This window comes from Erinaceus europaeus, chromosome 7 (assembly GCF_950295315.1).
Source record: "Erinaceus europaeus chromosome 7, mEriEur2.1, whole genome shotgun sequence".
Lineage (NCBI taxonomy): Eukaryota > Metazoa > Chordata > Mammalia > Eulipotyphla > Erinaceidae > Erinaceus > Erinaceus europaeus.
Genome location: NC_080168.1, coordinates 66,228,753 through 66,248,099, shown reverse-complemented (window position 1 = coordinate 66,248,099; position 19,347 = coordinate 66,228,753). Strand labels below are relative to the sequence as shown.

Below are 19,347 nucleotides of genomic sequence, written 5' to 3'. Positions count from 1 at the left end.
TTCCTGGAGCCCTCCCCCCAACAGACACACACACACACATACACACACACACATGCTGCTATTGTCTGTGGTGCTCCTGTGTGGTGGCAGAACCCAACCCCAGGGTCTCGCAAGTGGCAAGGCCTGCACCCCACTGGGTGGGCTATCTCCTGGCCCCAGGTCATCATTTTCACAGCTAGCCCTGCCGTGATATCTTGCAACACGTGACTATGGGAGCACAAGCTCTCCCCTCCAGCATTTCTCTTCCACTAAATGCTAAGAAAAAACACCTGTGCCTTGTGGCCCATGGGATCACACTCACTCAATACATCCAGATGGAACTATTAATCCTGGCTACCCCCGGTCACCAGCCGCTGACTAGGGGCAGGTGGTCGGCATGAAGCGGCCTTCCATGGAGGTGAAGGCTTCATGTCCAAGTGCTTCGGTTCAGCTGCATGTCCTCATTTTCCAATTGTCATGGTCACTGTTTGGTGTGTGTGTGTGTGTGTGTTTTCTAGTTTATTTGTTCATCATCCCTTTTTGTTTCTGTCACATCATTAGTCTTGTCCCAATGGCTAGAAGCAGACCGACACGGCAGGAGCCAGGATGCTGCAAGCCCGCCCTCAGGTAAACACACAAGAGATGGTAAGATGGAAGGGTGTGTGTTGCCAGGCACACACCTCACTCTCCTGCCCATCACTGTTCTTCTGTATTCAGTTTTACTGGGGCCAAAAAAAAAAAATCAATGTATATAGATGCCATTTTACATTTCTGTTCTCTTATATCCACCTTAATTTTCACAAAGCCCCATTTGCTTCAAGCTTTGAACAATTTGCACACCAGTGGAAGCTCTCTTGGCAGATACATCCTGTTTTCCCAGGAGGAAAAGCTTCATTGCAGCTTGAATTTAGTGGGAGGGTACTTGGCAGTGAAACTTGGAAGCGAGTCTACAGTGTGTAGAGTGGCAGAGGGAAGACAGTATTCGTACAAAAGTTTTAATCCTTGCTCACTTCAGGTGATGTTGAACTGAACAGGTGGACTTTACGGTCAGGAGAGGAAGTTGCTGTCCAATTTCCATTTCTGGCCAGTCCAAATTCTCACACGGATCTGTTTCTCCCTGCGCGGTTCAGTTCTAACAGAGAGGCTTCGAACAAGAAAACGAAGGTGCTTCCCTGTGTCCCATCTGCAGGAGGCACCGCCAAGAGTCTCTCCTTTGGGTCTTGCCAGCTGTCATGGCCGTCTTCACTCACTTCAGATCCATAACGGTGATGGCGGCCATCCTGCACAGTTGGCACCTCCCTTGGTTTCCTTCATGAGTGGTATTTGCCAAGACAGCTAACTTTTTAGCAACAATACTTCCTATTTGTCCCCCCTCTCCAGTTGCTAGCCTGCTGAGAAGTGGTGGTGTTGGTGTTGGTGTTGGTGTTGGTGTTGGTGCTGGTGATGCTGGTGATGTTGTTAATGGCGGTGGTGGCGATAGTGTTTCTGTTGATCTGGTGTTAGGTTTCTGCCATGGCTCATGGGTTTCTGCTTTTCGGCTTCTGTGAAATTCTCTTTGTGGCCTTCCTTCTCCTTTGATCGGTCCGTCACGCCTCGAGAGGCTGTGGTGATGCACCCTGGTTAACAGAACACTGATGCCAAGACGTCTCTGCCGAGGTCTCTCTGATTCCCTGGCCTGCTAATAAGCAGATAGGGATGAAGACAGGGTTACTCTGGGGCTGTCAGAAAAGTCATGATATATTTTATCTATGCAAACAAGTGCATCATGACTTTTCCGATGGCCCAATGTTTGAGCCAGATGAGTGCAGGTGAGCAGGCATTCACTGAGAGGTAAGTGGTGCAGGGTCCTGGCCTGCGGTGCGGGCTCGTCCTCCCGGCTGCCCTGTGGGGAGGAGGGGGCACTGTGGCCATCCCAGGGGGTGAAAGGTGAAGGGAGGCTTCCCATGCTGCTGCTTACATCAGGGGGTCCCCCGTCGGAATCCCATCTGCAGTATAGACCTGCAGCACCAGGAAGGAACTCCTTCTCTTCTCTGATTTAAAGAGAAGACATGAAAAGTAACCCCCCCTTTTGTTCTGGCACCCAATAATCATACCTGTGTGACTTCACAGCTCCATGGCCAGCTTTTCTAGTTTTCATTTTTGTTGGGTGGGGGCGGGTTGTGGAGCACCTGGTTGAGCACACATGTTACGATGCCCAAGGACCCTGGTTTGAGCCCCCAGTCCCCACCTGCAGGGGGGATAATTTTCAAGTGGTGAAGCAGTGCTGTCTCTCTTTCTCTCTCCCTCCCTATCTCTGGTTGTTTCTTTTTAAATATTTTTTTAACTTACTTTCCCTTGTGTTGCCCTTGTTGTTTTTTATTGTTGTTGTAGTTACTGTTGTTGTTATTGAGAGAGAAAGGAAGAAAGGGAGGGAGGAAGGGAGGCTACAGTGTTACCCCACCAACCTCAGCATTCTCCTGGTGCCATGTGTTCCATATGACATCATGGCTGGAACCTGGGGCCTCATGCATAAGAAGAAGCACACCAGTCAGATCAGCTATCTCCTAGCACCATGTCACCTTGTTACTGTCTAATTTTCATTTATTTTGTTCTGTCGCCAACAGGGTTATCACTGGGGCTCAATCCACCACTCTGGCAGCCATGTTTTCCTCCCCCCCTTTTCCCTCTGTTATTTGACAGGACAGAGAAAACTTGAGAGGGGTGGGGGAGATAAAGAGGGAAAGAGACAGAGAAACACCTGCGGACCTGCTTCACCACTTGTGAAGCGACCCCCCCCCCCCCCACAGGTGGGGAACAGGAGACCTGAACCGATATCCTTGCGTGGGTCCTTGTGCTTTGCACTATGTCCACTTAACCAAGTGTGAGTGCTCTTCCACTGGGTCCCTCCCTAGCCACTTGGTGGGCCCTGCTCACCACATAGCAAAAGAATCAGCTCACAGACACCCCGGGCCCTCTCCTCAGGGACACCCTGTGAGTCCTCCATAAGGGAAAGGCCTGCCTCTGCACCCACAGACATGAAGCCCTGGCTGGGAGAAGCCGAGGGTGAGGCTGGCCTGCCCAGTGCACTGTCCTCACAGTATTCCTCACAGCACTCACAGGAGGGTGCTGGGTGCTGGCCTTGCCAGGTACTCGAGGCAGAAGCAGCGGCTTCTGTGAGAGTCACGCACGCCTCTCCTCAACAGAGCACCTCCGGCAGGACTTGAGGCCAAGACCCCACTCCTCCTACCCCAGGGGGGACCTGCCAGGTTTTGCACCAAGAGGTGCTGAAGAACCCACCACCTTTTTTTTTTAACTTTTTTTTTTTTGCCTCCAGGGTTATCGCTGGGGATCAGTGCAACACGAATACTGCTCCTGGAGGCCATTTTTTTCCCCTTTGGGGTCCTTGTTGTATCGTTGTTGTGGTTATTATTATTGCTGTTGTTATTGTTGTTGGATAGGACAGAGAGAAATTGAGAGAGGATGGGAGACAGAGAGGAGGAAAGTTAGATACCTGAAGACCTCTTCACCACTTGTGAAGCGACTCCCCTACAGGTGGGGAGCCGGGGGCTCGAACCAGGATCCTTATGCCGTTCCTTGCGCTTCGTGCAATGTGCACTTAACTCACTAAGCTACCACCTGACCCCCCACTTTTTTTAAAAAAACTTTTTATTTTTTAACTTTTTTTTTTTTGCCTCCAGAGTTATTACGGGGGCTCAGTGCCAGAACTACGAATCCACTGCTCCTTGAAACTATTTTTCCCTTTTTCGCCCTTATTTTACCATTGTTGTTATTGTTGTTGTCCTTGTTGTAGGATAGGACAGAGAGAAATAGAGAGAGGAGGGGGAGAAAGATAGACACCTGCAGACCTGCTTCACCGCTTATGAAGCGACCCCCCTGCAGGTAGAGAGCTGGGGGCTCAAACAGGGATCCTTGTGCTAGTCCTTAAGCTTTGCACCATGTGCGCTTAACCGACTGCACTACCGCTCAGCCCCCTTTCTCTCTCTCTCTCTCTCTCTCTTTTTTTTTTTTTTTCCTCCAGGGTTATTGCTGGGCTCGGTGCCTGCACCATGAATCCACCGCTCCTGGAGGCCATTTTTCCCCCTTTTTGTTGCCCTAGTTGTTGCAGCCTCGTTGCGGTTATTATTGCCATTGTTGACGTTGCTTTGTTGTTGGATAAGACAGAGAGAAACGGAGAGAGGAGGGGAAGACAGAGAGAGAGGGGAGAGAAAGATAGACACCTGCAGACCTGCTTCACCGCCCGTGAAGCGATTCCCCTGCAGGTGGGGAGCTGGGGGCTCGAACCCGGATCCTTACGCCGGTCCCTGCGCTTTGCGCCATGTGCGCTTAACCCACTGCGCCACCGCCCGACCCCCTCTCTCTCTTTTTTTTATAAGCCGAACCTGGACTCGGATTCCAGCTGGCTTCCATGGCACTAGTTTTCACAACCCTTTTACCTGCGCACACACCAGACAACAGCCACAGCCTCTCGATGCAAGAGCAGATCAGTGTCTGGATCTTGGCTACAACTTAACACATAGAGAAAAACCTGGGAGACAGAAGAGAGCTGTTCCTGCCCCCAGGGGGCTTCAACTCCCTGAGCTGCAGGCAGTGAGAGTTTAAGATCCGTCCACATGAAAATCTCTCGTTTAACGCAGGCATCAGGGGGTCGAGGTTCTCCTAAAAACTGACGGGATTGAGTAGCCAGTAGATAAAACGCTGAGCTGACAGCCAGCAGTGAGCCTCCTTACGTGTGTGTCAAAGCCAAGTGTCTCCTATTTTGAATTCCAGTAGGTGATTCATTTGACCGAGAGTAACTTGTTTCTTTTCAGCAATTAGTGTGTTTAATGTGTCCTTTCTACTAAACTAGATGACAATTTAGGGAGGAAAAGAAAAATAGACAACTCAGTAATCACATCCCCAATTGTGTTTGCTTGGTTTTTCACCAGGGTTCCTCCACTCCAGACTTTTTTCTTATCTTATTAGTGACTTAATATTGATTGCAAAATTATAATAGGAATATAATTCCACAATGTTCCCACGCCCAGAGTTCTGGGTCCCCACCCTCTCCATTGTAGCTACAGCAGTTCTTCTAAGGTTAACTATTATTTCTACAACTGTCTGTCTATATTTGTATATATTTGCCCATTTTCCCCCATGGTCCCATTTTCTCTTCCTTTCCAAGTCACACTTACACCTGTTAGTACTTCTGAATGTCCTTCCTTTTTTCCTCTTCTCTTTCCGGGTCCTGATGGACTTGGGATTCACAGCCCTCTGGTCATCTTCCCCCTGTTACATCTTCCCCTGCTGTGAGTGTGGACCAAATTTCTTTTTGGGCTGATAACTTTTTCAGATAGAGACAGAGAGACACACAGAGACACATCACCACAGCGTAGCTCCCTGAAGTGCCAGGGCTCTAACTTAAACTTCTCATGAGCAGAGGAGCCCCTCGGACGAGCTCCTCAATTGTGCTTCTTATAAATCCTGACGCTTGCAAATATGTGTTTGTGGGAGCTGGAGCCAGCTTACTTTGTGAGCACTGCCAGGCGGGGCCCTGTGCTTAGAAGAAATGTCAAGATCTGAATACATAATGATTCGCTTAATTCAAGGCGCTTCTTGAGGGAATCAGATATGCCAAATAGATTTTTTTTTTATCATCACATCTTGGAATGAGGACAGTAATTTAGTTACAGCAAGGATTGTTGAGACAGTCTTGAGGGTTTTTTATTTTTAATAGGATTGTAAAATTCAGTTGCTGAACTTTCAAGTAGTGACTGATTGATTTGCCTGCAGGGGCCTCTTGCATGTACGGTTGTATGGCTTCCAGCAGACTTCTTTTTTTCCCCGCCCCTTTATATTTAAGATAGAGACTGAGGAAGGGTGGATGGGAGAGAGAGGGAGGGAGAAAGAGAGAGCAAGAAAGAGAGAGGAGACCACAGCACCATACCACCGTTCATGGTGCTTCCCTCAGTGTTGTTCATGGTGCTCCTATGTGGTGCCAGAGTATGCACTCTACCAGGTGAGCTATCTCCCAGATACTGTAGTTTTTTTGTTTGTTTGTTTTATCTCCAGGGTTATCACTGGGGCTTGCTGCCTTTACTACAAATCCACTAGGGGCTCCTGGCAGCCATTTTTTTCTTTTTCCCCTATTTTATTGGATAGGACAGAGAGAAATTGAGAGAGGAGGGGGAAGAGAAAGGGAGACACCTGCAGACCTGCTTCACTGCTTATAAATCGTCCCTGCTGCAGGTGGGGAGCGGGGGCTTGAACCGGCCCATTGCATGGGTCCTTGCACTTTGTATTGTGTGTGCTTAACTGAGTGTGCCACTGCTCACCCCTGTGTAGTTTTCTTTTTTCTTTCTCTTTTGCCTCCAGTGTTATTGCTCAGGTTTGGTGCCAGCACTACAAATCCACTGCTCCTAGTGGCTTCCCCCCTCCCCGTTTTGTTGGATAGGACAAAGAGAAGTGAAGAGAGGAAGAGAAGATGGGGGGGAGAAAAAGACAGACACCTGCACATTTGCTTTACTGCCTGTGAAGAGACTTCCCTGCAGGTGGGGAGCCAGGGGCTCAAACTGGGATCCTTGTGCTTCATACTATGTGCATTTAACTCAGTGCCCCACCGCCTGGCCCTCTGTAGTTTGCTTACTAACAGTTCTTTTCCAGTTATCCACTGGGAATCTTACAGCTCAGATAGGTCAAGGTACACGTTGGATGAGATTTTCATGTCATCAATCAACACACCTACAAAATAAAAATAATGAGTTTGCAGCTTGTCTTTGAGAATGAGATTAACTGATTGTCCATGATCTGTTGTAGGTGAGAATTTTGACCAGAGTCCTTTGAGAAGAACATTCAAGTCCAAAGTGCTGGCCCACTTCCCCCAGAACGTAGAATGGAGCCCCTTCGACCAGGATGCGGTGAACATGGTACGTGGCCTCTGTCCTCTCCTTCCTTCCTGCAGCCTCTCCTTCATGTGGTGACAGTGACAGCTGGGATGGCATGAGACCCCTGCAGACAAACCGCACTGTCCCTCTTGGTTCCATTCTTGATATAAACAGTTGTATAAGCTAGGTACTATTCTGTACATTTGAGCCATTCTAGTTCTTGTTTGTTTTTAATTTCTTATTTCTTATTTATTTATTTATTTATTTATTTATTCATGAGAAAGATAGGAGAAGAGAAAGAACCAGACATCACTCTGGTACATGTGTTGCCAGGGATCAAACTCGGGATCTCATGGTTGAGAATCCAATGCTTTATCCACTGTGCTACCTCCCAGACCACTGTTTTTAATTTCTTTATTATCTTTATTTATTTATTGGATAGAGACAGCCAGAAATCAAGAGGGGAGGGGGGAATAGAGAGGAAGAGAGACAGAGAGACACCTGCAACCCTGCTCCACCACTTATGAAGGTTTCCCCCTGCAGATGGGGAGCAGGGGGCTCCAAACTGGGTCCTTGTGCACTGTAACATGTGCACTCAACCAGGTGTACCACCATCTGGGCCCCCTCTGGTTCTTGTTTACACTTGTGATTATAGCCTGGGTCTGCGTCCAAATGCAAGTTTTGTTCATGTTAACATGAGCATAACTTATTGAATCCTGTGGGTTTTCTCTTTACTCTGATTTATGTGAATCCTTGGTATGTGTAAAACAACCCCAAAATAAGCAGATAAAAATTTCCATAGTGTCACCAAAAATAGTTGTATTCTTTTGACAGATAAGGAGACTTTTAGTATCCACTTTTTAAAAAAAAAAAAAAGATTTTATTTATTAATGAGAAAGACAGGAGGAGAAGAAAAGAACAAAACATCACTCTGGTCCATGTGCTGCCTGGGATTGAACTCGGGACCTCATGCTTTGAGAGTCCAGTGCTTTATCCACCGTGCCACCTCCTGGACCAGTATCCACTGTTCTTTAGGCTTAAAAATGATCATTTGTCAGAACCAGGCAGTGACACACCTGGCAGAGCACACACATTACCATGCTCAAGGACCCAGGTTCAAGGCCCCAGTCCCATCCTGCAGGGGAGAAGCTTCATGAGTAATGGAGCAGAGCTGCACGTGTCTCTCTCCAACCTGGTCCTGTGGCCCTCCCGTGTGGTGCTGAGGCTCAGACACAGGCCTAACCACTTGCTGAACTGGCTTCCTGCCCACACTCCCATTTATTCATAACTACAAAAAAAAAAGTGACACAGAAGGTAGTACAGTGACTAGGGAGTTGGACTTGTATGCTTGAGGTCCTGAGTTTGATCCCAGCATCAACTATTCCAGAAAATGATGTTCTGATTCTCTCTCTCATGAGGAAGAGAGGAAGGGAGGAAGGGGGGTGGTAGGGAGGGAGGAAGGAGAGAAAGTGGTAGAAAAGGAAAGAGACTGGTAATGCTTATCTTTTTTTAAATATTTATTTATTTATTCCCTTTTGTTGCCCTTGTTGTTTTATTGTTATAGTTATTGTTGTTGTTGTCATTGTTGGATAGGACAGAGAAATGGAGAGAGGAGGGGAAGACAGAGAGGGGGAGAGAAAGACAGACACCTGCAGACCTGCTTCACCGCTTGTGAAGCGACTCCCCTACAGGTGGGGAGCTGAGGGGTCGACCCAGGATCCTTATGCCAGTCTTTGCACTTTACGCCATGTGCGCTTAACCCACTGCTCTACCTACTGCCTGACTCCCTATCTTATCTTTTTATTGCCCCCCCCCCCCCTTACAAGAGCCCTGCTCAGCTCTGGTTGATGGTGGTACTGGGGATTAAACCTGGGTCCTTGGAGCCTCAGGCTTGAGAGTGTCTTTTTATAGTCATTATGTTATCTACCCCCTCCTTTTTATTGCTTTGTAAAAAATATTTATTTATTTTTAATGATTGTCAGAGAAAGGTAGAGAGAGGGCCCGGAGGCCTGCTCAGCTCTGGCAGACAGTATTGCTGGGATGGAACCTAGGAGCTCAGAGACTCAGGCAGGAGAGTTAGGTGCACTACCTCTGGTGCTAGCTCCTGTCCCCTAAGTTTTAGCTCTTAATGTATTGTAGTTGACTTGACTCGGGACTACAGTATTATACAAGTTCAGGAGTGTAGTTACACTCAGGGGTGTATGTGTGTGTATGTGTGTGTTCTCACCCAGCACCAAGCTTCCAATGCCATCACACCACAAGCATTCCTGCACTGCCTCCCCCAACTCTCTCTGTAAGAGAGATGATATGGGGGAGTTGGGCGGTAGTGCAGCAGGTTAAGTACACATGGCGTGAAGCACAAGGACTGGAGTAAGAATCCCGGTTTGAGCTCCAGCCCCCCAACTGCAGGGAAGTCACTTCACAGGCGGTGAAGCAGGTCTGCAGGTGTCTATCTTTCTCTCCCTCTCTCTGTCTTCCCCTCCTCTCTCCATTTCTTTCTGTTCTATCCAACAGCGACATCAATAACAACAATAATAATAACTACAACAACAAGGGCAACAAAAGGGAAAATAAATAAGTAAATATTTAAAAAAGAGAGAGATGATATGACCCCCTTTTTCCACAAGTGGGACACAGAACTCCTGAAGCACCAGCAACTTATCCGGTGTTTCAGCTGACCCTTGACACCCGTGTTCCCTAAGTCCAGCTGTGTTGCAGTTGGTTGATTCCAGATGCTTTGAGAAGGACTGTGTCTCTGTTTACCTGGAGAGGGAGTGTGACCTTGGTCTTCCTGTTCAGGGGGTACATGTGCTGGGGCCCGGACCTCAGCAGCATGGGAGGAGGAGAGCAAGATCCATGGGAGGAATTCAAATGAGGTCCACACTCCCACCAATCAGGAGAGCCACTAAGAAAGGCAGTAGTTACACTTTCAGGTCATAGAGAATGGTCCTGTGCAGGAGCCTGGATGACATGCTTATCTCTGGGGCCAGATAGAATACCCAGGAGAACACATCCTTGGCCATACCTGAAGGCCCAGCCTTGAGCCCCCAGCCCACACATGGGAGCACTGTGCAAAGAAGAGGCTTCATGAGCAGTGCCACAGTGCCACATGCCTCCCCTTCTCTCCCTGCCTCTGTCTCTCACTTAAAAAAAAAAAAACTCAGAGTCTTACTCAGCTCTGGTTTATGGTGGTGCTGAGGATTGAACCCAGGACCTTTGGTGCCTCTGGCATGAAAGGCTTTTGCAGCAGTATCATGCTGTCTCCCCAGCCTTCTCTCCCTCTTTAAAAGAAAACTAAGGGAGTTGGGCGGTAGCCCAGCGGGTTAAGTGCAGGTGGTGCAAAGCGCAAGGACTGGCTTAAGGATCCCAGTTCCAGCCCCCAGCTCCCCACCTGCAGGGGAGTCGCTTCACAGGTGGTGAAGCAGGTCTGCAGGTGTCTATCTTTCTCTCCCCATCTCTGACTTCCCCTCCTCTCTCCATTTCTCTCTGTCCTATCCAACAACAATGACATCAATAACAACAACAATAATAACTACAACAATAAAGCAAGGGCAACACAAAGGAATAAATTTTTTTTTTTTAAAGAGTCTGTTGGGAGTGCAGGGATCTTGTAGATGCAAGGTCCCAGCAAAAACCGTGGTGGCAAAATATTAGTAGTGATGATGATGATGATGATGATAATTGTAATAGTAGTAGTAGTAACAGTATAGTAGTAGTAATAGTAGAGTATAGTAGTAGTAGTAATAGTAACAGAAAGCATCTCTGATCTGTGTGAATGCTCTGAATATGAAAGCCAGGGGCCCCAGAGTAAGCAGATGAAAGCAGGTGGGCCAGCACAGAAGGGACTGTGGTGGACTAAGCCTCCAGGGCCGTTCATTTGTTGTCTGTTTTCTGCTTGTTTTTGACATCGGACCTTGTGTGTGTACAGTATCACTGCTGAGTGCATTGCCTTGCTTGAGCCAACTTGCTCACTTCTTTATTTTAGAGGAACAGAGAGAAAACAAAGAGGAGAGACACCCCAGCACTGCTATACCATCCCTGGCACTCCTCCTGGTGCTGTCCGTGGTGTTCCCATGTGGTTCAGGGGTTCAAACCCAGAGCTGCCTGCATAATAAGGCACACGTTCTATGAATCTTTTACCTCCCAGCCTGGTTTTCTTGTTTTATTTTGTCAATGCTGGAACTTTACCATCCTGACTCAGCTTTTTCAGTTAGAGAAAAAGAGGGAGAGGAGGCCAGGCGGTGGCATACCTGATTAAGTGCACATAGTACTAAGTGCAAGGTTTCACACAAAGATCCAAGTTCAAGTCCATGATCCCCACCTGCAGTGGGGATGCTTCACAATCTGTGAGGCAGGTCTACAGGTGTCTTTCTCTCTCCCTCTCTGTCTCCCCTCCCTCTCAATTCTTTCTGTCCTGTCAAATAAAATAGAATAAACAGCTGCCAGGAGCAGTGGATTCATAGTGCCGGCACCAAGTCCCAGCAATAATCCTGGAGGCAGAGAGAGAGAGAGAGAACGAGAACCACAGCACTGAAGCTTCCCCCACTGAGACAAGGGCCAGGCTCACACCTGGATTGCGTGCAGAGCCAATCAGGCACTCTTCCAGGTGAGCCCTCTTGTCAGCTCCCAACCTTGTCGACTTTATGAGAGACACAGCACCACTCTGGTGTATGCAGCTTGAAAAGTTGGTGATAAGGTTCAAACTCAGGGCCTTCAGGCATGCAAGTTATACTCTACCTGCTGAGCTATCTCCTTGGCAGCCCATGGTGGGCCAAGAGTCCAGATTTGATGTGTTTTCCTTATTTCGCACCTTTGCAGGGATTATAGTGAGATGTCTGTGTTAGCATCTGCTGACACATTCGTCCTTACAGCAGTTATCACTTCCCCTGGTCTGTCCATGACACTTTTTCTTTTTTAAATATGTGTTTGTGTGTGTGTTTGTTTGTTTGTTTGTTTACAAGAGACAGAGTAAAGAGAGAGAACCAGAACATCACTCTGGTGTATTCAGGGATTGAATTCAGTTCCTTGTACTTCTGAGCCTCAATATTTAACTTTCCTTTTTTTTCTCTCCCTCCCTCCCTTGCTCCCTCTTTCTTTACCCTTCACCAGAGCCCTGCTCAGCTCTGGCTGATGGTGGTGCTGGGGGTTGAACCTGGGACCTCAGAGTCTCAGGCAGGAAAGCCTTTTGCAGAACCATTGTGCTGTCTCCCCAGCCCTGACATTTTCTTTACCCTTGGCCTCAGAGGTCACTGTCTGGAAGCAGCCTGAGTTTCCCTCTGCTGGGTAAATGCAGACAGAGGCTTGTGTTCCGCGGGTTAGCTTGATTACTGCTGCAAACCCCGCCACCACAGCCTACATTTGGTCCTTGGTTTAGTGCCCCTCTGATTTATGAGGAAGCATGTTTGCATCAAGCTGTAATTTATCCCCCCACCCCACCCCCCAAAGATGGAAAGCTTTGTTCTTGCCGTCAGCGAAATCCCAGTCCAAAGTGCCACCTCCTTCTGGAATATCCATCATTCCTTTAACTAGCAGCAGCAGCAGCACAGGGAACAAGGGCCCCTGGTTTCACGCAGACATCTAGCACCCCGATGGCCAGAACTCGGCTCCATGAGGAGTCCCTGTACAAATAGCATGGAAAAGCAAAACTGGCAGGGGACACAGCAGCTCAGCTGACTGCTCTTTATGTCTCTCTGTCTCTGCTGGTTCAGAAATGTTTATGCAAATATAAATAAATCAGTGTAAATGCCCTTAGGCAGAGAGAACTGTACTGCACAGAGCTGACCAACACATCAGTACCTCCAGAATAGAGCCCAAGCCCCTGGCCCGGCCTGGCCATCTCAGGCTTCTCTGCTGACTCAGACTGTTTATGGGATGTTCTGCTAGATTGGTTGCATCCTTAAAAATGAGCCAACAAAAGGCTCAGCAGTTAGGTGCCAGACTTGAGTGCTTGAGTCCCCAGAGGCCCTAGGTTCAGCCCCCAGCACCGTGTGTACCAGAGCCAAATGGTGCTCTGGGGTCTCTCCCCCCAAAAAAAAAATAAATCAAAGCAAAGCAAAATAAGAACAAAGAATAAAAATGGGTTGCATGGGTGCTGGGAGATAATTGACCCAATAGAATTCACATTTCTCGAGAAGTCTTGAAAGCTCAAGTCCCTGCCCCACATGGGAGCATCACAGGAAATTTCACAAGTGGGGGAGTGGTGTCTCTCCTCTCTGTCTCTCCATATCTGATATTGAAATTAAAAAAGAGAGTTTGTCAAGAGAAGCAGGACAGCAATCCCAAGCAGCAAAAAAATAAAAATAAAATTGTGAGGGGCTAAGTGGTGGCACACCTGGTTCAGCACACACGTAACAATGCACAAGGACCCAGGTTCAAGCCCCCAGTCCCCACTTGCAGGGGGGGGAAAGCTTTGTGAGTGGTGAAGCAGAGCTGCAGGTGTCTCTCTGCCTCTCTCCCTTTCTCCCTGCCCCTCTCAGTTTCTCTCTGTCCTATCAAATAAAAAAGGGGGAGGAGGAAAGCCACCGGGAGTGGTAGATTTGTTATGCAGGCACTGAACTCCAGCAATAACCCTGGTGACAAAAAAATAAATAACTACATAGTCAGATAAATGAAAGAAGGGAGAAAGGAAGAGGGAGATGGAGAGGCAGAAAGTAAGTGGTAAAGAGTCTTCCATGTCACCCTCTCTTGGGAGTGTGACTAGAGAGTGGGCTTGGAAGTTGTGGGGCAGTGGGCAGGGCACTTCCAACCTTCTGGCCACGATGCCTAGGCAAACACTAGGCAAACACGTGACATCACTGTCGTTAATGTTTGGGGCTCCAGCTGGCCAGGCTAGCTTCGCAGCGGTAAACAGAGACTCGCAGACACACGGCTGGGCCAGGAAGCTGTATTTCTTTATTCACGAACAACGATTCATAAACTAACCCAAACCAATCACCACACAGATCTGTCCTGCATCCTTCTACTCCAGCGGCTCTGCCAGAACTCTGGAACTACGTAGCATAGGGGGCGGGGAGAAAGAGAGGCATGAAACTAGCAGGGGCTAAACCACATCTCCCGGCGGGGGGAAAGCGAGACCAAACCAATGTGAAGCATAGCAACACATCACGAGAGGCCCAGGGCAGCACTGTGAGCCCACCTCAGGGACTGTTCCTGTGGTCTGCCTGGACAGCCACTCTCTCCCGAGGCCATGGGGAGGGGGTGTGTTAGTCAGTGAGGCCCGATCGAGGGGCACAGGAGATGCTCAAACTAACCAGTAGGCCGGCTCCGTCTTGGGCTTCCAGAAAGCATGCCTGCCGTTGAGGTAGCGGCTCAGCCCCTAGATGGAAGGGGAGCCGAGTTCCCAGCCACAGTCTAGGGCCTGCCAGGTTTGGCTTAGAGGAAGGGACTATGGACACCTCACACCTGTTACCCAGAGCCTGGAAGGTGGGTCCTCCCTGAAGCACCCTCCTGGCAAGCTCTTCCTGTAAATGTGATGACTGTGTGTGTGTGTGTGCTGGGGGTCGGGGGATAGGGGAGGTTGGCAGCTGCTCAGGTACAATCAGTGCTGTAGCCCTGTGGTCTGTGAGGCCGGGAGAGCCCACCCCCACAGAGTGAGTCAGAGCTGCCCCCACGGAGTGAGTCAGAGCTGTGGGCTGACTCAGGTGACAGTGCCTCTGGATCACAGTGGGGACATGGGGAAGGAGGGACCGGCAGGCTGAGTCAGAGGCAGTCATCTCTCCTTCACAGCTGCCGTGTGCTGTGTGCCCTGTGCCCTAAGCTCCAGCGGGGGGGGGGGGGGGGGGATCAAACCAGCCTTCTTCCCGGTCCTGGGGATGAGAAAGTATCAGTAGTCATCCTTCAGAATGTCAGGAGGGGGCTCACAGCCTCTTGGCTTATGTATTTCATGAGGGAGGCTGCAGCACCACCTTGGCATGGGATACCAGGGGCCTTGTGTCTGCAAGGCCTGTGCCCTCCCACTGCAAGCCTCCAGGGCCGCTGGACCTGGCAACCTTAATGTGAAGGCAGATGGGGCCTTGAGAAGGCCCCACCTCGGCCCCTCCTCAGACAGTTGTTCCCAAGACTAAGAGGGGCATTCCCCCCTGCAGGTCTAATTGTGCCAATTGCTTCTCCCCACCCCAACCCCCGCCTCTTTCTATCTCTAGCTTCATGAAGCTAGGGCTTCTCCCATGTGCAGTACTACTGAGAGTTCTCAGTTTAGTTCCCTTTTTTATTTTTTTAACATGCACATGTCTGGGGCTTCATGTGTCTGTGTATTTCTATGACTTTGTGTGTGTGTCTATGGCATTGTGTGTGTTTGTCTGGGGCTGTGTGTGTGTGTGTGTGTGTGCATCTGTCTGTTGTCTAGAGCCTCCTATGTGTGTCTGTGTGTGTTTCTGTGGCCATGTGTATCTGTGTCTGTGTGTGCATGGCCTTGTGCATGCATGATTTTCCTGCTCCTGGGTGATTTTTCCATTGAGATAGAGAGAGAAGAGAGCCTATAGCATTGCTGTGCTGTCCGTGGAGCTCCTGGTGCCATCTGCTGAGCCAGGCCCTGGCCCTGGCCCCAGCCCCTGGTCACTGACCCCCAGGCCCTGACCTTTGCCCCTGCCTTCCGCCCCTGACTCTGGTCTTGGCCTCTAGTTGCTGACCCCTGACCCTGGTCCTGGCCCTTGGTCACTGACCCCTGGTCCTGTCCCTGGCCCCTACCCCCGGCCCCTAGTCACTGACCCCTGGTCCTTGGTCACTGACTCCTGCCCCTGGCCCTGCACAGCTGATTCTCGCCCCGCCTGTGCCGAGCAGCTGGGTGAGCAGCTGGGTGGCACCGGGGCCCTGAGCCCGTCGTGGGGAGGGGGCCACCGGCTGCAGCAGCCCCTCTGACGCCCCCGCCCCACCCCCAGCTGTGCATGCCCAAGGGGCTGTCCTTCCGGACGCAGGCCGACCCCCGGGAGCCGCAGTTCCACTCGTTTCTCATCACGCGCGAGGACGGCTCGCGCACCTACGGCGCGGTGCTCACCTTCTTCGAGGAGGTGCGAAGCCGGCAGATGTGCGCTGCCATGCACACGCTGTACCAGATGCACCGCGCCGAGCAGCGGGCGGGCGCCGCCCCCGACGGTGACTCGTACGACGTGGGCCGCGACACGCTGTTCGTGTCCAAGAGCCTGTGCCTGGTCACGCCGCTGCCCTTCATGCGCGCCTGCCGCCGCTTTCTGCTGCAGCTGCACCGCGCCGTAGCCGGCCCGCAGCCGCCGCCGCTGCCGCTCGAGAGCTACATCCACAACGTGCTGTACGAGGTGCCCCTGCCGCCGCCCGGCCGCTCGCTCAAGTTTCACGGCGTGTATGAGCCCGTGGTGTGCCAGCGGCCCGGGCCCGGCGAGCTGCCGCTGTGCGACTACCCACTGCGCGAGGCCTGCGAGCTGCTGGGGCTGGAGAACCTGGTGCAACTCTTCACCTGCGTGCTACTGGAGATGCAGATCCTGCTCTACTCGCAAGGTGGGCGCGCCGGGCCAGGCTGGGCCGGGGGCGGGGCCAGGCGTGGGGACGGGGGTATGTACCTATGGGGCGGGGACAGTACCAGTGGGCGGGGCCGTGTGGAGGGCGGGGCCAATGGTTGGGGGCGGGGCCGGGGCACTGCCAATGGGGAAGGGCCAGGTGTGGAGGGCAGGGGCTGGACCAGGGTGGGCGGGGGTGGAGGGGCAGGTTCAGGGTGGAGGGCAGAGCCTAGGCATTGCCAAAGGGGCAGGGCCAAGGCAGCGCCAATGGGCGGGGCCAGGAGTGGACGGCTGGGCCTTGACCAAGGCAGGACTAGCACAGGTGCCCTCCAGCCATGGCCCCGCCCCATGGACACCAACAACAAATGGAAATAAATGGCCTCCAGGAGCAGTGGACTCATAGTGCTGGCACTGAGCCCCAGCGATAACCCTGGAGGCAAAAAAAAAAAGTGGCCTTCGCAGCGGGTTAAGCGCACGTGGCGCAATGCGCAAGGACCGGTGTAAGGATCCGGGTTTGAGCCCCCAGCTCCCCACCTGCAGGGGAGTAAAGCAGGTCTGCAGGTGTCTATCTTTCTGTCCCCCTCTCTGTCTTCCCCTCCTCTCTCTATTTCTCTCTGTTCTAGCCAACAACGACATCAGTAACAACAACAGTAATAACTACAACAACAATAAAAAAAATAAAATAAAACAAGAGCTAGCAGAGCTGAGGACTGACTTGACAGTGGTAGTTCATGGTGGCTGGTGCTAGCTCTAGTCCAGGCTGTAGTCTGTCTTCCGCTGTGTTGCCCCCCCCCCCCACTTCCTGGTTTCCAGGCTATTTTCAATCCCGTGGCGCAGTGCCTGTGGCCTGCAGCTTCCCACCTGCTGTGTGTTGACACCCCACGTGGGCAGTTGCCTGCCGAACTCTCCTATGTCACACACTCATCTGAATCCCCAGCCTCCAGCCTCTACTCCCCAGTGCCCCTGTGTGACAGGCCACAGCCTCTTTCAGCTGTCCCCTGGCCTCCCTATCTCAGTCAGACCTACCCACAGACCATACTTCAAGAAAGAAAACTTTTTTCAAGTTTCTTTCTTTCTTTTCTTTTATTATCTTTATTGGACAGAGACAGCCAGAAATCAAGAGGGAAGGGGGAGATAGGGAAAGAGACAGAGAAACACTTGCAACCCAGTGCCGCTGCTTGCAAAGCTTTCCCCCTACAGATGGGGACCAGGGACTCAAACCCTGGTCCTTGCACATTGTAACTTGTACACTCAATCAAGTGTACCACTTCCTGGCCCCACAAGTTGCTTTCTTCTAAAATATTTTATTAGATATAAACAGAGAGAAATAGGAAAGGAAGAGAGAGACTTGCACCACTCATGAAGCTTCCCCCTTTCAGGTGGGGAGCAAGGGCTTGAACCGGGTCCTTAAGCATGATAACGTGTGCAATTAATCAGGTGTGCCACCTCCTGGCCCAAGTTGCTTTCTTGTACACTGTCAACTTCCAGAAAGCCACTGTAGCTCAGTGGACAGTCGGCGAGGCAGACAGGGAGAGCCCACAGGCCATCCTCAGTGAGGAACCCCCAGCTTAGCTCTCTCTGGCCGAAACCCTACGCCATCTGTCCCAGGACGCCTCTGTGAGGACAGTTGTGCTGGTGCAAGTGAGGTGCCCACTGTCTGCCAGGGAGCAGCAGAGCAGGGCAGCTGCCTGAATGGTGTTGGTGTCAAGCAGGCCTCTGCAATCTCACAGCTGCTATCTCTGCCCCCTTTACCCCACCCAGCAGACTCCTCTCTGGTGGATCTGTGAATCTCCAGAGACCCTTAGGCCCCTGGACACCCGTCCTGAGCAGAGGCCCAAGCATACCTCTGATTTCTGAGTTGCCTTGCAGTTAGAATAGTTCAAAAAGTACTTCTCCTACCCTCTTGGGAGCCCCGTGTTCCTATGTCCTCGGGAATATTAAACATGGGCAATTTCAGGAGTCAGGCTACCATAGCGCAGCAGGTTAAGTGCAGGTGGCGCAAAATGCAAGGACCGGTATAAGGACCCGGTTTGATCCCCCAGCTCCCCACCTGCAGGGGAGTCGCTTCACTGATTGCAAAGCGACTCCCCTGCAGGTAGGGAGCCGGGGGCTCGAACCAGGATCCTTACACCGGTCCTTGCACTTTGTGCCACCTGTGCTTATCTCGCTGCGCTACCGCTCAACTCCCCACAATATTTTTTTTTTTAATTTATTTATAAAATGGAAACACTGACAAGACCATAAGATAAGAGGAGTACAATTCCACACAATTTCCACCACCAGAACTCCATATCCCATCCCCTTCCTTGATAGCTTCTCTATTCTTTTTTTAAATTTGCTTTTTCACCCCCTATTTGTTGCCCTTGTGTTTTTATTATTGTTGTTATTATTTATGTTGTCATTGTTGGATAGGACAAAGAGAAATGGAGAAAGGAGGGGAAGACAGTGAAGCGGCTTCCCTACAGGTGGGGAGCCAGGGGCCTGAACTTTTTAAAAATTTTTATTTATAAAATGGAAACACTAACAGGATCATAAGATAATAGGGGTTCAATTCCCACCACCAGAACTCCATATCCCCTCCCCTCCTCTGATAGCTTTCCTATTCTTTATCCCTCTGGGAGTATGGACCCAGGGTCATTATGAGGTGTAGAAGGTGGAAGGTCTGGCTTCTGTAATTGCTTCCCCGCTGTACATGGGCGTTGGCAGGTGGATCCATACTCCCAACCTGTCTCTCTCTTTCCCTAGAGTGGCGGGGCTCTGGGGAAGTGGAGCTCCAGGTTACATTGGTGGGGTGTCTGTCCAGGGAAGTACAGTTGGCATCACGGTATCATATGGAACCTGGTGGCTGAAAAAGGAGTTAACATATAAAGCCATACAAATTGTTGACTAAACATGAACCTAAAGGCTGAAATGCTGCAGATGAAGATTTGGGGTCTCAGTTTTGGAAATAGCTAGTAGGTCTATTTTAGGTATATTCCAAGGGAATATACCCATGACTTTACTAGTTTTTACCTGAGCCTGACATCTGGAATCACAGTCTT

General features: G+C 50.6%; 1 protein-coding gene across 3 annotated transcripts in view; it reads left to right on the top strand.

Moving 5' to 3' along the window:
- The window catches only part of DENND5B (DENN domain containing 5B), a 150,141-nt gene that overhangs the window by 38,883 nt on the left and 91,911 nt on the right, over positions 1-19,347 (top strand). For 2 of the 3 annotated variants that reach the window (XR_009550718.1, XM_060194617.1), the window contains exons 2-4: positions 541-606; positions 6,772-6,881; positions 15,716-16,307. Coding sequence is in view for 2 of the 3 variants with exons in the window: in XM_060194617.1 (XP_060050600.1) it covers positions 541-606; positions 6,772-6,881; positions 15,716-16,307 (768 nt within the window). In the remaining variant the exon portion in view is untranslated. The remainder of the gene's footprint in view (positions 1-540; positions 607-6,771; positions 6,882-15,715; positions 16,308-19,347) is intronic. The other variant, XM_060194618.1, reaches the window with a different exon arrangement.